Below are 19,788 nucleotides of genomic sequence, written 5' to 3' on the forward strand. Positions count from 1 at the left end.
GCAACCAGACATTAATAATCGAGTCCATCGCGCCGAGTGTCGATAACAGATTACATCGATGTTTGTTTCAGGTTTTTTTTTTTTGTTTGTTTGTTTTTTTGCATTGAAGGCTACTGTATCTGGCTTAAATACGCACCAATAAATGCGCAAAGCCACACAGAATGGCTCAATATATTTTATTACGTACATTTTCGTGAACTTGAATGGTGAATAAAACTCAATACAAGTTAATTATTGATTGTTATTTTTATGGGGAACTTCAAAGGCGTATAGCGGTTGGTTTTATTTCAGATTATTAAAAACTGTAACCTAAGGATATAAGGGAAATGTACAAAATAAATGCACAAAATGTCAAACTTGTGAAGACATGACAGGCTTTATAGAGAGTGAGAATATAAGGTACACAATAAAGACATATATATATATATATATATATATATATATATATATATATATATATATATATATATATATATATAACTGGGATTTTAACATCCCAGTTATACTGCGGGGTGCTGAGTTCAGTTGACTTATTTGTTTAGTAAGTCTTTTGTATTTAAGACTCAGAGTGCAATGTTTCTGTGTTTTTTTTCCTCATCCTAAATGCCAGAATATTAAAATTAAGAAATGATGCCTTTTATATGTATCTTTTAAACTTTCTTCTTGACTTGTGTGAAACATTTTATATCTGCAGATATTCCTTTATTGTCCCACTGGGAGACAAGAAATGTGATTTAACATGTAATAAGCATACAAAATTATGATTTTAATGTGGGCTTTCCCAAACATTTTAAAGATTTTTCTAAATGAACAAAGTATCTTTCATTATTTAGACATTAATTTATTAGAATGTTTTCTGAGTCACTCAGTGTGGACTTCAAATAAAATAAAAGCTCAGGAAAGTTTTATTGGAGCTACTATTTTTGTTCACAATATCATCAGTGAGCTGAGAAGATAATCTCTGAATAAATTGGCCCACAAGTTTCCTGAGTGACTTTATTTGTCAACAGGTGGTTAAGCTGTGAGGCTGAGAACCACCAGCCTCAAATACATTGAAAAAATTTGCCATGGCTGCAGAAAAAAAAAAAACTACTACAGTGGAGCAACCAAAAAATTTTCACAAGCGTAACCAGACCAGACCAGCAAAAACAATTCACTGTGGCACCAAAATAATCTCCTATTTATATATTTATTCATACATTTAGTAAATAAATGTATATTTTTTCACATTTATTTATTTAGTTTTACATTTATGTCTGGACTGAAGAAGACTGTATGCCTTTGTATGAACTAAACCCGAAACGGTGGCCGCATTTTCCAGCTGTGGCCATGGCCCCCCTTGGCCCTCTCTTGGGATCGTCACTGCAGTTATATTCACAAATTTTTCAAATTGTATCTCATCAAATCCACACACTGAGCGTTTTTAACAGCACACGATGTGCGTTTAAATATTATTAACTTGTATTGCTAGTAGCAGTTAGCCTATAGTTACGAAGCAGAACAATTAACTAATCATGTCTGTTTCTACTCATTTATACTTATTTTGAGGTGATAAAAGTTCAGCGGACTACACCTTTAAAATAGTAATTCAATGCTGCCTCACGTCTTTATCAAATTTTGTATTAAATTTTATTTTACTGGGTGCAATTTACGTATTGTGCCGCTAGATGTCTCACTACTAAAAGTCTTTTATTGAAGAAGGTAGAAGGTGGAGGAGGCTCTGGTGGTTGTTCTTCAAGCTTCATTATTATGCAGTCAGAGAGACAAGGTACCAGAGTAATCAGAGCGCGGCAGAGACAGAGGCTCGTCGGCACGGATAGCTCGGTCTCCGCCGCTCCAGCTCAGACCGGAGGTGACAGGTGATCTCCTGCTCTGACTGTCCATCCGTCTGTCTGTCGGGCTCCGGCGGCGGATGTTCTCGGACAGGCTTCACCCCACAGCGGTGAGGCTGGACCGACAAGACGCACGCCATGGCGCTGGAAGCGGACGGGAACAAGTTGCGGCTGCAGGACGTACTGGAGAAACCTAGCAACGAAACGTGCGCTGATTGCGGCAACCCAGGTAGGACGCTCCCCGCTCCCCCATCTCCCTGAAGCCGGTGGTGGCTGAGCATGCGGCGGCTGCACCGTGGGGACTTAATGTGGAAGAGGAGGAGGGAAGATGAGACAGCTAATAAGTCTCACATTTCCTATCTGATCCATTTAGATAAAGAAGCAGAAATCTAAAGTGGTTTTCTTTATTATAGTTAGAAGAGGATGGACTCTGGACTTAAGTCTGAATCATAAATCTATAAAGGGGTTATCTTTGTGTGTGTGTCATTGTTTTGCCTAACTGTGTGTAGTCAATGTGAGGTCTGTAATTATCCACTGTCAGCACCTCAGCTTGTACCCTTATTACTTACTGTGTGGATTGCACTACAGTTGCTATTTGTTTTAGCTGGAAATCTTTTCTATATGCTCCAGTTCCTGACAGATATATATTTTTTTCAATCCATATTCTGTCTTTTGGGATTTCCTTCCTCCATCCCATACCTATTTGTCCTCTCTGTTGTGGCAGTTAACCAGTAAGGCTCCAGTACAGGCTGAACGCCCAGTGCTGGGAGCCCAGCCCTCCCAGGATGCTTTGGCTCCGCTCACAGCCTCTCTGAGGCATGGCTCTCGCTGAGTGCGTGCGTGTGCGTGTGTGTGTGTGTGTGTGTGTGTGTGTGTGTGTGTGTGTGTGTGTGTGTATGTGTGCTTCTCTGAAGCCAGTGGTACTCTGGCAGAATCAGATAGATAGCTCTGCCAGGGCGGGGGTCCCTGAACAGGTGGAGGGGAAACAGTCTGCGATCAGACATGAGGAGAAGATCTTCTCACTGGGTCTGGGAGTGCTATTGGTCGCCATGGAGAACAAAACCTCCATGGATATCTGCACCGCAACTATCTATTCATCCATCTACTCCTCCATCATCTGTAAGTTCCACTTCCATCCCTTCATACATCTATTCATCTGTCTATCCATTCATCTATAAGCTTCCATATCCCTCCATCTGTAGGTCCATCCATCCATGCATTTTATTGGCAGGTTATATCTTCAAGCCTAACTACATTTGGTATTACTGTATTGCCATAAATTTATTTTTTCAGTATTCTCATTTATTTTGGCCGATGTGGTTTTGCCATCTGTGAAGGGTCGGGTCTTGACCTGGGACCTGATTTTTGCAGCTATTTTGGCCATGAAACATCTATTATCAAAAGGTTTCAATAATCTTAAGAAATAAATTGTTTTTCCACCAAAGACATTCAGATGAAACACATATCATGTTAATTTATGTGCTGTGTCTCAGAGAGAGATTCCAGAGTACTGATGTTAAAGCCATAGTTAGTGACTCGTGAATTTTCTGCCCCTTTGTACTCTTTGCTCAATGAGTTTTAGCTATAATGCTAATTTTTACTGAGCGCCCAGACATGTGGCCCACTGAATACGTAAATATGGTCATATGTTGGGTTAGCCTGGTAAAACCAACTTCTTTTTCTTCGCTTCGTATAGAGGTTCTGGACCCTGGGTTATTGATGAACAGTTACTTCCTGGAGTTGTGGACACTGTTGAGGTTTTAAATTTTACTTAATCACTAACGTTTGGTCATGACATCATATGTAATGCGCCAGTTTGAGTCTGTGAAACTTACAGGAAATTAGCTTTGCTGCGAAAAATCATTCTCTCCTTCGAAGAGAGAAGTACCGAGCCAAATGTCGAGACATCTTTTAATGCTAATTCCATATTTGGAAGAGTGGCCAACACGAGTAACGGTTGGTGGTGTAAAATATTAGCTTGAACTGCTAATATTTCTGCTTTTTAAAACATGGAAATAATTTGTGGGTCAGAAAATTGTGCGTCAGAAGGCAGAAGTCTGCTCTGGAACCGGTTGTATGTTGTATGGCTAGCTAGCTAGGTTCAAAGTAGCTAGCTAGCTTGAGTTTCCCATCCGTTCCTTTCTGTTTCTCCAAACTCATTTAGCGCTAAATACCTTGTAAGATTCTGTCTAAACCTAACACCACATTTATCAAAACATTCTACTGTTGGTTTTATTGAAATAAAGCTAGCTGAATAGTAATTTTATGGCTAATTAATTATGTTTCCATGTTTACCTTCATGAGGCATCTAAGGAAACAAGTGGCAGTACAATTAAAAACCGCAAGGAAAATCAGTGATCAATCAAAACTACAGTAAACCCTCTTCTCTGTTACCAGGAACTCCCAGGCTTATAATTCATATCTCCTAATGGTCAGGACATGAATTATTGATGCTAGTTTGGTGGCTCAGGCCCAGCATGGGGACAGAGTGCTGTCTGGTTCACTACTATTTCTCTGCCTCTTTTAGGGAAGAAAAATGCTTTTGCAGTACTATCTCACCTCATAAAAGGAAGCCAATAGGAATTCTACAAGAGTAATTTTAAGCTATATTTCAGAAGGATGTTGCTCGTATGGTTATAGAAAAATAATGTGTATTGTAAGAACCTTTACCTCCTTCTTTCGGAAATTATGTGTACAAACATCATTTGATCCTCTTTTTCAGTCCAGTTGAACAGTACATTTAAAAAATGAAAAACAAGAAGTGCATGTTTCACAAAAATAAACAAAAATCAAATTGAGATGAGTTTGTTTTAATTCATGTAAAGTTAGAGTTTTATTTTGTATGAACTTTTGGTATCTTCATTGCTGTGTGTGATACATTCTATTTTTATAAGCATGTTGTTTAAACATGAAAAAGTTCTGAAGAAGTAAATCTTACTGCGTGGACATAAAATTATAAAAAGACATTTGGATAACTTGTTTGCGTACAATGCTGTAAGAAAATATTTCTGCCTTTTACACATTTCTTCTGTTTTTTGTGTCTTTTACCTGTGCGATCAAGAAAACATTTAAATAGAACCTAGCTGACAACATGAAGGGGGCTAATAGATCTGAAAAAATAACACATTCAAAAAGATTAACATTAAAAAAATCAGAAACGTGTATCGGTCTGAAAAGAAACATCCTAAAGGTTTTGGTTTCCAGCAAGATTGTCATTATCCACAAGTAAGGAGCACACCAAAATTGTTACAACAACAAACTGGTCAAGAACATCTGGACCATGCCCCAGATTTTTGGAGGAAATGTCTGACTTAAAATCAATTCTGCAAAGAAAAGTGGACCAATACTGTTCCTCTGTGATTTAAGACTCATTGATGGCAGTCATTGGCGCCAACGGATGGCTCAGTGACATGTTGGGTTTTTATGACTCAATTCCTTTCCCCCCCCCTGTTTTTCTAAACAGGAACAGTCTGGTTTGGATACCATTTTATGCCTTAACAAATGAAATCATCGTTTAAAAGCACACTATGCTTACTCAGATGGGCTTTGATACTAGAGTTGGTTTGATGAATCTAAACTTTTAAGTGTGAACAAAAATGGAAAACAGAAGAAATCTGTAAGAGGGAAACAACATTTTCACAGAGCAGTATACGGAATGCCAACGCCGTAGAAGGTTTTGATACGTCCAATCCCTGCAAAACCGTCTTTTTTGTTCTACTACTGGGAACATTAAGAAACCTGGTTCCTGACAAACTGAAGGCTCAACATGATTCAACATGTAAACTCTAAAACGTATTTTGACCCAAGACTATTCAAGTAGTCTGTTTGAATCTAATCCCTCTGATTTCTGGGTCCAAAAGCAATGACTTCTATCTTTTCTGTGAACGGCTATGGGACTTTCTAACCCATTTGCTCACTGAAATTATCAACACAGTGACTCAGCGACTGTAGTGCCTGGTTGCGTAGTGACACAGTGATATAATTTGTGTGTCATCATCAGCATAAACATTGTGAGAGAAGTTGTGGTTCTCTATCATTTCAGCTGCGGGATCCTATAGATGTTAACTAAAAGTGGGCTGAGAATACAGCCTTGAGGAACCCCACAGCTGTTTTTTGGTTTTTCCAAGCTTACAATTACCGAATGAGACCCAAGTAGCCCCTGTCTGCCAATAGATATAATGTAAATAATATTGTGGATCAACCATAACAACAATATTCATATTGGATATTGATATAGACAGACATTTTTTCACACCAGTATACCCCTAACACCCATTTTTCCAGTCTAGAAGTCTGCATGTTGTGAGACATTTTCAGGTATTGAGTTTGAATAATACCAAGACATTCTAAGTCTATGTTAAAGTTCATATTGGAAATAGCTTTTATTTATTTTAAAAGTGTATTTTTCACATTTATTTGTAAGGTCTTAAAAGAAGCTACCCTTGTTTAAAGTCTGTCTATAAAAGAAATCAGAAAAAAACATCAGTTGATGGGATGATATTTTGTTATTGAATGGGAATGGGTATCACAAACAGGAGACTTCTGGGCCGCACTTGTTTACGGAAAATTCCAATAAACCCGTTATGTCATCATTGACATCAAGTCAATGATGAATTTATGTCAACTTCCTGCCACAAATGTGCATCGCTGAGGCCAGAAACAAAATGCAACATAAACTGAGTGTGTGATATTTTCCCATATGTGCCATGTGGGTATAGGGGATTTTGACGATGATGCAAGCAACCGTTTATAGTGCTCAGTTTACTGTAGGTTGAACACGCATCTCACTGTCCATAAGTGAGCGGGTATTGTAAATGCTCTCCAACGGCCAGGAGAGATGAAACGTTTTAAATCACATTTTTGTTACGGACTGGTTAAAAATACAGAATTGGAAAACGTTTGGTTCCATGTCAGTAAGTGGAAACGTTGGGCTGTGCTGCTTGCAGGCGCTCACAGAAAACTGTAGCTTAGATTATAAGCATGAGAAGAGTGTTGGTGTGTGTGTGTGTGTGTGTGTTACTTTTAGTGCCATAGTGATTAATCGGGTTCTTGAAATAGTCATTAACTAATTTTGCAATCGATTAATCTTAAACCTGAATACACAAAGAAAGGCATTTTGCTGAAAGTACAACATACTCTAAGCAGTTTGCAATTAAGATAAAAAAAACAAACAACCTTTGTTCATACGTTCCACCTAGAACTTGAGCGTACACTAAAGGAATGCTATGTTGTTGCATTTTAGGCAATGAAATGTCTACTTTCTTCTCTGAAATTATTTATTTAATTATTTGCTTATTTGTATCTTGCTGATGTACTTCGAATATTTTATCTAAAAAAAGGCTTAAGTCGTTAAATGAAAAATTTGCAGAATGTGGCAAAAAAACGGGTTGATTTTTATTAATTTTTTTACCTGATTAATCGATTAATCGTCGATTGCTACAATAATCGTTAATTGCAGCCCTAGCTACGTTGATAACAAAGCATATCTGTTTGTGCTGGACGGTGGCCTAGTTAAACCCTCTGACTAAGACAAATTGAAATACACGAGCCGAGTTCGTCTCGACTCTGGCAGCAGTTAATCAAATTTGCGAGAAGTCAGGCTGTCGTATGATGTCACATACTGTGCATTTACAGCCGCCTTAGTAAAACCAGGGCATTTCATCATCAGCCGTGACCCGGCTGACCTCTGTGCCAGTCTGTCCGTATCCCCTCCATCCATTTACTGAACAGAAACACTTTTAGATGGACCGGAAAACACATAAACGTAAACTGCTCATTGATTTTTATGCTTAGTCACTCTTCCTCCTTACCTGTGCGGGTTTTTTGGGGGGTTTTTTTGTCCCCCAAACCTCTAACTTTGCTGGTGAGCTTTGACGAGAGGCTGAGCCGGGAGCTTATACGGCGGGGTTTCTCTATAGCTCAGCAGCGTCGCAGTTCTGACCTCTGCAAAGGACGCACAGATGAGTTATTCCCCGCTGAGAGGGATCAGCAGTCCTCTGAGGCGGTGGGGAAGATGTTTGTCGAAACGCCAAAAAAAACGGGGAAAAAAACCCCAGCAGGATCTTTGATGGAGATGTGAGGCCTAAGCTATTCTGGGATATCGCTTTGTGAGTTACGGGTTTGATATTTATTATTTACTCTGGGAAAAGCAGGATTCCAAAGTTTCTGCATGTTCTGTAGCTTCTGAACTGAGAAACGATTCCAGCTAATTACAGCTGGGAGTTGCTGTGTTTGGGTTGATGTTAACACAGTAAGATCTTTATAATTATGGTCAAGTAGTAACTGTATTGATACATTACTCATAAATATTCTTGTTCATCTCTTACTCTTTAGGCAATGAAATATTTATTTTTGAGGTGAAGACAGCAAAAGTCTAAATCACAAGTACAGTACGTTCCTTCATTGGTTTCTTTGTTATTTCCTTCATTTATTCCTTTCTTCGTTGCTTTTGTTCCTTCGTTTGTTCCTTCGTTCTTCAGTCGTTCCATTGTTCATTCTTTGTTCGTTCCTTCATTCAACGAACAAAGAACATTGAATGAAGGAGCGTTCATTCAATATTGCTTCATTCAACGTTAAATGAACGTTGGCTCCTTTGTTCGTTCCTTCATTTGTTCCCTTCTTCATTTCTTCGCTCGTTCCTTCGTTCGGTACTTTCTTTGTTCCCCGGTTTTTTCTTCCAGCTCTGGTTTGTTTGGGAGTTCTTGCAGCTTGTTTTTGACGCACATTCTGGGCCACACGTTTTCTCTTTCCCACAGCTTTTGAGAAATATTGATCTTCACATGCTGCATTCCAAGACGCTTGGCTGCTAGAAGATCTGCGCCTTTAGTGTTTTTAGTGTTTTTAGAGGTATGAAACTTCCTGGCCAGCAAGAATTCTTCTCTTGTTCTCGAGTCAAGAGCACATTTTTCGGTTCTTGTAGAAGATGTACAGAGCTTAAGTCCAGACGGCATCTTATTAGCGGCGCACAGCCTTGGATGGTGCAGTTGTTTATTCTAGGCAGCATGTAGCTTGAAATAAACTGTGTTGTTTCCATCTGCCTCTACAACACAAATATGTTAATATTTCTCTCTATTTAAAACTGTTCTCTTCCCCTTAGCTCTTAAATGAACAAAAAATATGTATGTAGACACTTTTAGTCCTATGTCAATAACCATCACTGCAAATTTGAAAGTGAAAAGATGGTGAAAAAAAGTTAAATCTTGTCTATTTACAGACCCACTGTAGTTCATGCTAATGTTAAAGTGTTTCTACTCAATTACTTACCTTTAACTTCTGAGCTGTTACACGACTCTGTGTTTCCTATCAAGTATTTCACTAAGAAGAAAAGAAAAGAAAAAACTTCTTAACCAAGATGGAGCAACAAAATCAATACAGTCTGTATATTTATAGAATAATCAAAGAGAATGTGTAACGATTAAGTTTTATCTTTTCAAGGCAAGTAGAGTGTGAAAAGAAAACATTTTATTTGATCAAATCCCCCACAGCCACCTTGAACCGAAGGTAACACACATTAAGTAAAATCAAAGAAGCTCATGGAACGACCGCATCTTCCTGTGTGCTGGTGTTTTGTTTAGTGTAAGGGTCGCGACCTCAGCGGACATGACCAGCTGGTTAATTCCCACCAGGATGCAAATGGCTGCCTGTATTTGCATCCAGACATTCAAATGATGTGTGTAAAATACAAAGAGGCATTTTTTATTAAGTATTATTATTATTATTATTATTATAGTCTGCAATAGAAGCCAAGGTGCTACAGGACCAGAAAAAAAACTTACTTATTTATTATTTAAATAAAAAAATAAAATAAATTTGCATCCCTTTTTGAGCACAATTTTCCCTTGGGAAACATGGTGGTGGCAGCATCATGCTTAACAGCCAGCCAGACGTTACTTTCTGCAATGTCTTAAAACGATACGTTGACGTTTCCGGTTGTAATTTGACAAAAAATCAGTAAAATACGAATAAGTTACAGCAGCAATGTCCAAACATTTTTACCCCGGGAGCCGAAAACTGTCACATTTAAACTACTGGTGGGCCACAAAATGTATTAAATAAAAAAAATGCAAAACTTAGTTCAATGTGATTTTGTTTTTAGTTTAACCAGCTGAACTATAAACACATATTTAAAATGAAATGTCTATATAATTAAGTGTCCATCCATCCATTTTCCAACACCCTTGTCCCTAGTGGGGTCGGGAGGTGCTGGTGTCAGGGGTCACCCTGGACAGGTCGCCAGTCTGTCGCAGGGCAACACAGAGAGAGACAGGACACACAACCATTCACACACACACACACACACACACACACACACACACACACACACACACACACACACACACACACACACACACACACACACACACACACCTAGGAAGAATTTAGAGAGACCAATTAACCTGACAGTCATGTTTTTGGACTGTGGGGGGAACCCAGAGAACCCGGAGAGAACCCAATTAAGTATCCTAAAGGTAAAAATGTTTGTGTCATCAGTTCTTCCTCTTCTGTTGACCAGATTTGGACCATTCTTGACTTGTCATCAGGGGCCAAACAAAATCATTTCAAGGACCACAAATGGCCCCCAGGCCACACTTTGGACACCCTTAAGGTGTTTGACTATTACTGTAAGTCACTGTGTGTGGAACTAGCAACCTTTCAGCTTGCTGTTTTGAATCACACATCTGTTAAGATCTCTCTCTGTTTATATGCGTGTGTGTGTGTGTGTGTGTGTGTGTGTGTGTGTGTGTGTGTGTGTGGGCGGGCGTGTGGTAAGTCAGTCATCCTGCTGTGGTAATCTTCCTGAGTGCTGCCTGCTCATCTACAAGCTCTGACTCAGAGAGAGATGACCTCACGGCTAAATGGCAGGTGGGGTGTTTTGGTGTGTGCCGGGCCCGGTGTGTGTGTGTGTGCGTGTGTGTGTGTGTGTGTGTGTGTGTGTGAGGCTGGTAAGCAGGAGGCCTAGCAGATCTTTAAAGAAAGACATTTGATTTATTCACACAGAGGCCTGTGTGCAGTTGTGCTTAATCACAATCCAGAATGATTAAAGGATAAAGAGACATCAATCGAAGCGTTGCTCGCTAATCCCAGGGTGACGGAGAGAAATCCGAGGTGGGCTTTTGTTAAAATGCTGCAGAAAACCTCAAGAGATTTAAATCTTCAATCCCGTTCCCAACATTGTCTCTAAACCTTTTCATCTCCGAGTTATTTTAATGTTTAATGTTCGATGAGAGACATTCAAACTTTTTTATGGGTTTCTATCAAACAATGTCTTTTTATTATTATTATTTTTTATTATTATTTTTCCCTCCAGGGGGTCTTTTGTGGGTTCTAGTGTCCCTTATATGACAGTAGGCTGACAGGAAAGGGGGAAGGAGAGGGGGGAAGACATATGCGGCAAACGTCTGCCGGGTTTGGGAATTGAACCCACGACCACCGCGTTGAGGACTGAAGGTCTCCAAATGTGGGTTGCACTATCCCCTACGCCACCACAGCACGCCCTTTATTGTTATTATTGAGAGACTTTCAAAGTACGGGATTTTCTGAGTTACTAACAGTGTAAAATGCTTAAATTCAGACCCTTCATCATTTTTTCACTCTTCTTGAATGTTGACTTGGGATGCAACTTACAATTATTTTAGTAGTACAATACAATACAAAAATCTGAATATTCTAATATTCACAGATTTTTCATTTATCTTCTGTCTTGTAAAATATTAGAAATACTTAAAAATATACAAATAAACAATTCAGTTCCTTTTTTAAGTAATAAAATGAAATGACAGCATTCCTTTAGTGTACGATGGATCATTTGAAGCAAAGGATTCATCAGTACAGAGACAGATGGATCAGTTGAATATATTTTTTTGCATTAACCAATTAATAATTAATAATTAGATGGTAAAAGGTGAAAAGGAAGATTTTTCTTTTCTTACAGAATTTGAACCAGGTGAAGCTGAAACGATGGAACTTAAAGAGTTCTCAGCAGAACATATTTACATACGAAGCTTTTCTTATCTTAAATGCTAAATATGTAAATATACATAAATATTTGCACACTTTGGACTTTATGTCTGTTGACTAGACCTTTCACCAAAAGGCCATTTAAAAAAAGAAAGTCTGAATTCTCCAGGTAATGATTAATTAATTACTAAATTAGTTGACAATTATTTCAATCATTAATTCATCGCAATTAATCGTTTCAGACCTATCATTGGCTCTATTCTCCTACCTGTAGTTGTTGTGAACACTTCATTTGTTCTCTCTCTCTCTCTTTAAGTGTGTGTGTGTGTGTGTGTGTGTGTGGGACTGAGTGACTCAACCGTTCCACTGCTGACCACCCGCGGAAGCTGCTACTGCCGCTTTGTGGTGTAGTTCCTCACGTTCTCTAGCTGTTGATCAGTGTGTGTTCGGCCACAGATCCAGGTCACGCTCGGCGTGTTTGTGTTTGTGTGTGTGTGTGAATTCTCTGCTTTCGTGTTGGAGCCTGTGCGTGTACCGCTGCGCGGTAATGCAGCTAACCTGATAACTGCCTCAGCTGACTTCTGATCAGATCTCTGCTTCCTGTTAGAGGGCCGCAGAGAATGGGATTTCCATCAAATGCGATCTTGCTGTATGAGCAGCGACCCTCTAAATGTGCGTCTGTGCCCCCTGTCCCCTCTACCAGTACTTATTACTCAGACTCCGACGGCCTGTTGTCTTGGTTGCCTCTGAACTCACATCCTTCCTTTCCGCCTCTATGTTTGCTCACACCATATTGCCTCTTTAATTCTCCCTCATCTCTCTCTCTCTCTCTCACAGAGCCGGACTGGGCGTCGCTGACTCTGGGCGTGTTCGTTTGCCAGGCCTGCTCGCTCCTTCACCGGAGCATCCCCCACATCAGCCAGGTCAAGTCGGTGCAGGACACGTGGGAGGAGAACGAGGTGGAGGTAGGCGGAAGGAAAGGATAAATGCTTCTTTTTCTTGTTTTTTTCTTTTTTTTTTTAAACAAAAGAAAATGTAAATACTGTGGCCAGCTGGACTACACGGCTGAAAAATGCATCATGACATAAGCGTTTCACATCAGTCGATATCGATAATTATTGATTAGTTGTTTTTGTTTTAGATGTCTGAAATAATACCAAACTGATGCCGTGACCTTTCAAGTTTTATCCATTATCATAAGTTGTTATCAGGCACGGTGGCGAGACCTGCGCAAGTTACTCTAGGTTGTTAGGTAACCACAAGCTACGCAAGTTGTTGCTAGGTAACCAAAGAGTGAGTGAGTTAGTTGACGCCTCATACCTTTCTTAACTACCCTTGAAAAGTTGAGCGGCTAAAGCTAAAGCCTTAAAAAAAAAGGACATCCTTGAAAGTGGTAAAACTTGAAGTCACAAATGAAATACTTTCTCCACTGTGTATTTAGTGTGTTTTGTGTAACCACGGAAAAGTATGAAATATGTAAAACTGTTAATCAGGATGAGCAATAAACAACCAAACCGTGTGCCAAAGCAGAACACCAGAGAGAGACACTGACACTGACCAACACAGTGTGAGCCCTGTGAGTAGGTCTAAACCTCTCCATGGTAACCAGTTCTCACAGTTTGAGCTCCTTTTCTAATTTAATCTTAAATACACTGTTCATGTCTAGCGGACTATCTTTATGATTGTGTCTGGGAATAAACATTTGTAAGTTGCCATGGGAGATCAGGCCATACTGGGTGTGGCATTTACACTAATACATAGTAAGCAAACAGTCCAAGCAGACATTAAAATAAGATTTTATTTTAAATTTTGCATTTTTGGTTTTTTAGTTGATCAAGGAGTTTTGGAAAACACTAAATTGTTAAATGTCCAGTGGCTGTAGATTACATGGCCACTGGACATTTGGCTGGACTTGGATCCATATTTATCTTCACATTATTAATTATAAACTAGAGGGCACAGAAATGTCAACAGTCTGTTGAGTTCACTGTTGGAGACCTGATACAAGGAGAGGTGTCTTTTCATCAGCAAGTCTCCATGACAACCAGAAGACACTTTGTAAATGCAGACTGGTTATTTGGGAGTGATGCCAGAAAAAAAACAAAAAACATAACAATAAAAAAAAATAAAAAAAATGGGCGTATTCTGGAAACTGAAATGGGTCAACCTGGTGTCGTTTACAGAATAATGCAGAGTAGCAGACGGCTTTGCTCTAGTGAAGGTGCAACAAAAGCTGCAGATGTGAACTGTTTCCTCACTTAGAGTCAGTTTGAAATTGAAGACAAGTCGTTCTGATCTAACCTGCCACTTACTGGATCTTATTGTTTAATTACCAGGCATGAATGACAATTTTATGAAAATTTACTCGGCTGGCAGGAGTACTGCAGTTTTTTCTGTTTTTGTTTTCCTTTCTTTTTTTGTCAGTAAGAGAAAAAAATTATGTATATATATATATATATATATATATAAAAAAAAATAAAAATTCCCTTCTCACCCACCGCGGGTGGTGATTCTTCTTCCTCTTAGCTCGGGTCCTCTACCAGAGGCCTGGGAGCTTGAGGGTTCTGCGCAGTATCTTGGCTGTGCCTAGGACTGCACATTTCTGGACTGAGATGTCTGATGTTGTTCCTGGGATCTGTTGTAGCCACTGTTCCAGTTTGGGGGTGACTGCCCCGAGGGTCCCGATGACCACAGGCACCACTGTGGTCTTCACCTTCCAGGCCCTCTCCAGTTCCTCCCTTAGGCCCTGGTATTTCTCTAGTTTTTCATGCTCCTTTTTCCTGATGTTGCAGTCACTTGGTATTGCCACATCCACCACAACGGCTTTCCTCTGTTGTTTATCCACCACGACTATGTCTGGTTGGTTCGCCCTCACCATTTTGTCTGTCTGGATCTGGAAGTCCCACAGGATCTTAGCTCGGTCATTCTCCACTACCTTCGGGGGTGTTTCCCACTTTGATCTTGGGGGTTCCAGTCCATATTCTGCACAGATGTTTCTGTACACTATGCCTGCCACTTGGTTGTGTCGTTCCATGTATTCTTTCCCTGCCAGTATCTTGCACCCTGCTGTTATGTGTTGGACTGTCTCAGGGGCCTCCTTGCACAACCTACACCTTGGGTCTTGTCTGGTGTGGTAGATCTGGGCCTCAATTGCTCTGGTGTTTAGGGCCTGTTCCTGGGCGGCCATGATGAGGGCCTCTGTGCTGTCCTTCAGTCCAGCTTTTTCCAGCCATTGGTAGGACTTTCTGATGTCAGCCACTTCGTTATTTGCCGGTGGTACATCCCATGCAGGGGCTTGTCCTCCCATGATGGTTCCTCCGCACCTCAGGTTCTGTTCCCCATTGTTTGAGACATTCACTGAGCACATTGTCTGTTGAGGCTTTGTCCCTGATGTATCTATGGATCTTGGATGTCTCGTCTTGGATAGTGGTTCTCACACTCACTAGTCCTCTGCCTCCTTCTTTGCGGTTCGTGTAGAGTCTCAGTGTGCTGGATTTGGGGTGGAACCCTCCATGCATTGTTAGTAGTTTCCGGGTCTTAACATCTGTGGCCTGTATCTCCTCCTTTGGCCAGCTAATTATTCCTGCAGGGTACCTGATTACTGGTAGGGCATAGCTGTTTATTGCACGGATCTTGTTCTTGCCATTGAGCTGGCTTCTCAGGACTTGTCTTATTCGTTGGAGGTATTTGGTTGTGGCTCTTTTTCTTGTGATCTCATCAAGGTTGCCATTTGCTTGTGCTATTCCCAGGTATTTGTAACCTTCCTCTATGTCTGCTATTGTTCCTTCTGGGAGTGAGATCCCTTCTGTGCGGATGGCCTTCCCTCTCTTTGTAACCATCCGACCACACTTCTCTAGTCCGAATGACATCCCAATGTCCGTGCTGTATATCCTGGTGGTGTGGATCAGTGAGTCTATGTCTCGCTCGCTCTTGGCATACAGCTTGATGTCATCCATGTAGAGGAGGTGGCTGATGTTGGCTCCATTCTTGAGTCGGTATCCGTAGCCAGTCTTGTTGATGATTTGGCTGAGGGGGTTCAGGCCTATGCAGAACAGTAGCGGGACAGCGATCTCCTTGGTATATGCCACATTTGATGGATACTTGTGCAAGTGGCTTGCAGTTGGCTTCAAGGGTGGTCTTCCACAGCCCCATTGAGTTTGCAATGAAGGTTCTCAAGGTTCTGTTGATGTTGTACATCTCTAAGCATTCGATGATCCAAGTGTGTGGCATTGAGTCATAGGCTTTCTTGTAATCAATCCAAGCCGTGCACAGGTTGGTGTGTCGGGTTTTGCAGTCTCTGGCAACTGTGTGGTCTACAAGGAGTTGGTGTTTGGCTCCTCTGCTATTCACCCCGATGCCCTTCTGTGTCGTGCTCATGTATTGATCCATGTGTTTGCTTATCTTAGCCGCTATGATGCCTGACATGAGCTTCCAGGTTGTGGAGAGACAGGTTATTGGTCGGTAGTTAGATGGGACCGGGCCCTTTGTTGGATCCTTCTGGATCAGGATTGTGCGCCCTTCAGTTAGCCATTCAGGGTGGTTCCCGTTCTGTAGCAGCTGGTTCATTTGGTCTGCCAGTCGCTCATGTAGGGCAGTCAGTTTCTTTAGCCAGTAGGCATGGATCTTGTCTGGCCCTGGTGCTGTCCAGTTCTTCATACCTGAGACTCTTTCTTGGACATCTGCCACAGTGATGGTTACCGGATTTTGCTCAGGGAGTTTGCTGTGGTCATCTCGTAGAGATGACCACAGCATCTCCCATATGCTTTTCCAGTATTGTTCTGTCTCCAGCTTTGGTGGAGAGTACTGGTTGGGTGGAGAAGAGCCTGTTAATCCTTCTGGATTCCTTCTCCCTTGTGTATCTCTTTAGGCGGCTGGCCAAGGCCTGGAGTCTCTGTTTGGCAGTTTCGAGTGCTTCATCTGGCTGTACTTCTTGGGTATTGGTCTTTTTGTTGTTCCCTTATGGAGCTCTGATAGTTGGCTCACTTCCCTCCTTGTTGCCTTGATTTTACTCTCTAACCGTCTTTTCCATGGTGGGTATTTGTTATTGTCATTGTTATTCTTATAGCCAAGCAACTCAAGGATCACTGATGCGCTGTAAATCAGCTCGTTGGTTTCTGTTATGGTATTGGTAGGGATTGTTCTCACTGCTGCATTCACATTCTCAATGAGACTTTCTGATGGTATTTCACTCAGCCGTTGTAATTGGCGCCGAGGAGGTCTGTCTGTCATTCCTGCCATGATTCTATTTCTCAGGTCTGTTGCAGCCTCGTTCAGCTCTGTTTCCATCATTGTGGCTGCATATTCCCTCTCTGGGGCTTGTAGTTAAGCCCCGCCCTCTCTGACATCCAGGTTCCTCCTTTTCGCCGTAGCGTTTGTGTTGTACTTCGTCAATCTCAAGCTGTGATAGTAGCTGCCGTTTGCGGATGTTGGAACACTGAGCTACTAGCTGTTTAGCACTTAGTGTGGACTGGGGATGTCGAAGTAACCATTCCTCCCTCAGTCTTTGCATATAGCCCCTCCGATCGGGGCTACTTGAGTAGTAGCATTCCAACAGATCCAAGTTTTCATCTCTTGCCCATTTCCGCTTCGTTGTCCGCCTCGTTGTTCCAGTAGCCCATTTATCATCAAGGTGCTCTGGTTCCCCAGCACCTGACGCAGACCTTGTTTGGCCGGGCGACGTCTGAGCCGGCATGTTTCCTTGCTTCTTTGTGTCTCTCATGTTATGAGGTAGGCTGTAGCTCGAAGGATCTTGCCTAAGGACCCAGACAGGATAGTGCCCTTTTTTCCGGTTTTGACCTGGATTCGAACCCGGGTCGACCGGGTGAAGACCCGCTGACTTATCTATTGAGCTATCCTGGCAGCTATATATATAGCTATATATACATATATATATATATATATATATATATATATATATATATATATATATATATATATAATTTTTTTTTTATTAAATCATTAGGCCTTTATTATTATTATCAAGGATGCTAATGTAAGAAACCTTTTGAAAGAACGTTGAAAATATGAGTCAAGGATATTTTATTTCCTTGTGGAATTAATAAAGTCTTTTTAAATCAAATTCAACTGAAAAAAAGAGGGTTTATGTTGGTTATTGTCTCTATTGGCCCAAATGTTCATGTTGACGCCATCCCCAGTTTGCAAGCGAGACTCCACAAACGTTTTCCACTGGGGGTTTACGCACCTGACTATTCCTTGGGAAGATGTAGTTGCTAAGCAACCAGCTGAGATTCCAGGAAGCTACTGATATCTTTATTTGAGCCTCAGCAAATAATCCACTAAGCTTATTTCCCAAAGTGCTGAACCCAGCGCCTCATTAATACGACTGTACCAGCTCCCAGTTTGATCAAATCAACTTCATCTTTTAACTCCAGATTCCTATCATGAGCAATTCCCAACGTGTGTGAGATAAAGCTACACATTTCCATGTGACCGCGCTGAATAACACACAAAATACATCACCCAAGAGTGGCCACTGGAACTCAATGAGCCTGAAACGTCTCTGATGTTGGATTAGGAAGGAGGCAGTGATGGATCATGTTCTTTATAATACGATTGGATATGAAGTGAGGATGATGTTTCATGTATTTTCCAAGCACATTGAGCCATTTTATAGCACAACAAGGTAATTGTTACCTTTAGTTATTATATATAAAAAAAAAGCTGCACATGTCAAATATGACTTAAAATAGATTTGATTTTGTAATTTAGCATCTTTAAATCGGGGCCTCTGTCTCTTTAAGAAGCTCCTGCTCTTTATGAAACTCCGCCTTCAGGAAGTCATCACAACGTGGCTCCTCTGTTAACCCTTTAACAACATAATTAGCTCATGTCTTTTGTCTCTGTTGCAGTTAATGGCTGCTATGGGAAACGGCGCCGCTAAGGCCAAGTATGAGCAGAAGGTTCCTGCTTTTTACTACAGACCAACACACACTGACTGCAAGTAAGTACACGTCTTTCCAGAACGGATGCAAAACCTAAATTGTGAGCTGTTTCAGTGAAAAGTTGAGCCCAAAATTTAAAATAGAGTTGTATCTGAGGAGCTAGACAGACTGAAATTTGTTCAGTCTGGATTCATTCAACTGCGTTCTGTTAAAGAACGAGTCCCTGCGGAGTGACAAAAAAATAAAAATAATAATAAATTGATTCAGCCGTGCTTCTTCTCGGAAATGTGGTGAGATAACGTTGAGTTAGCTGCACGGTCAACATGTTACCCTGTGTTCACACCAGTTTTCAGTCTGTCACTTTGTTTTGTCACCTTTACCAAGCGTACATGTGACCATAGCAAGAATAATGGCTTCTATGCAAGTGGAGGTTTAGTCAAGTGAGTCGGTGCTAACCACCCCCCCCCCCAACTCCCCCCCAAAATCTGATTTTTGTGACGTAACGGCTCAGCCTTTCAGCGTCATTAACAATTAAAAATTGTTTCAGATTTCAGCCATTATTTTGCTCTCAATTGGGCTCTTATACAGCCCAATTGTCTATTTGTGAAATAGACAATTGGGCTGCATTGAAACACAGAGGAACATGTGCACAGGAAATAGGAGGAAAGCAGAAAAGTTGTACTTGATGTTAAAAGTGGGAGAACCATTAGCATAAAAGGCTACAGAAGCATTTAACTGCCAGAACTAGAAAATAAATCCAGGAGCAGAATCTCATTAAAATAGGACACTTTCTTGTTATAATGAGACTAGTTGTATATCTTAAAAAGAGAACATTTGTTGTTTTTAACAAGATGTAAAAATATGTGCCAGTGACAGATTATGACTTCTTAAAAATCCATAAAGGGGCTCGCTCTCATTCTCCATCTTCTCATTGTGCTTCTACTAGAAAAAACAAAAATCTTGTTCTAGTGGGAATTTATTTCCTAGTTTCATACGGTAAATAAATGCTACCATATAGTACAAATATAAAACGTCCTTAAGTATTCATAAGCATTATATTCTGTTATGTACTGTTTTTACTTTTATTTGATGCTAGG

General features: G+C 40.7%; 1 protein-coding gene across 1 annotated transcript in view; it reads left to right on the plus strand.

Annotated features, from left to right (window-relative positions):
* Positions 1-1,674: 1,674 nt before the first annotated feature.
* The window catches only part of LOC122823735 (arf-GAP with dual PH domain-containing protein 1), a 30,108-nt gene continuing 11,994 nt past the window's right edge, over positions 1,675-19,788 (plus strand). The window contains exons 1-3 of the mRNA XM_044103665.1: positions 1,675-2,061; positions 12,627-12,754; positions 18,659-18,750. Coding sequence (XP_043959600.1) covers positions 1,971-2,061; positions 12,627-12,754; positions 18,659-18,750 — 311 coding nt within the window. The 5' untranslated portion in view covers positions 1,675-1,970. The remainder of the gene's footprint in view (positions 2,062-12,626; positions 12,755-18,658; positions 18,751-19,788) is intronic.

Source organism: Gambusia affinis, linkage group LG20 (genome assembly GCF_019740435.1).
Source record: "Gambusia affinis linkage group LG20, SWU_Gaff_1.0, whole genome shotgun sequence".
Taxonomy (NCBI): Eukaryota; Metazoa; Chordata; class Actinopteri; order Cyprinodontiformes; family Poeciliidae; genus Gambusia; species Gambusia affinis.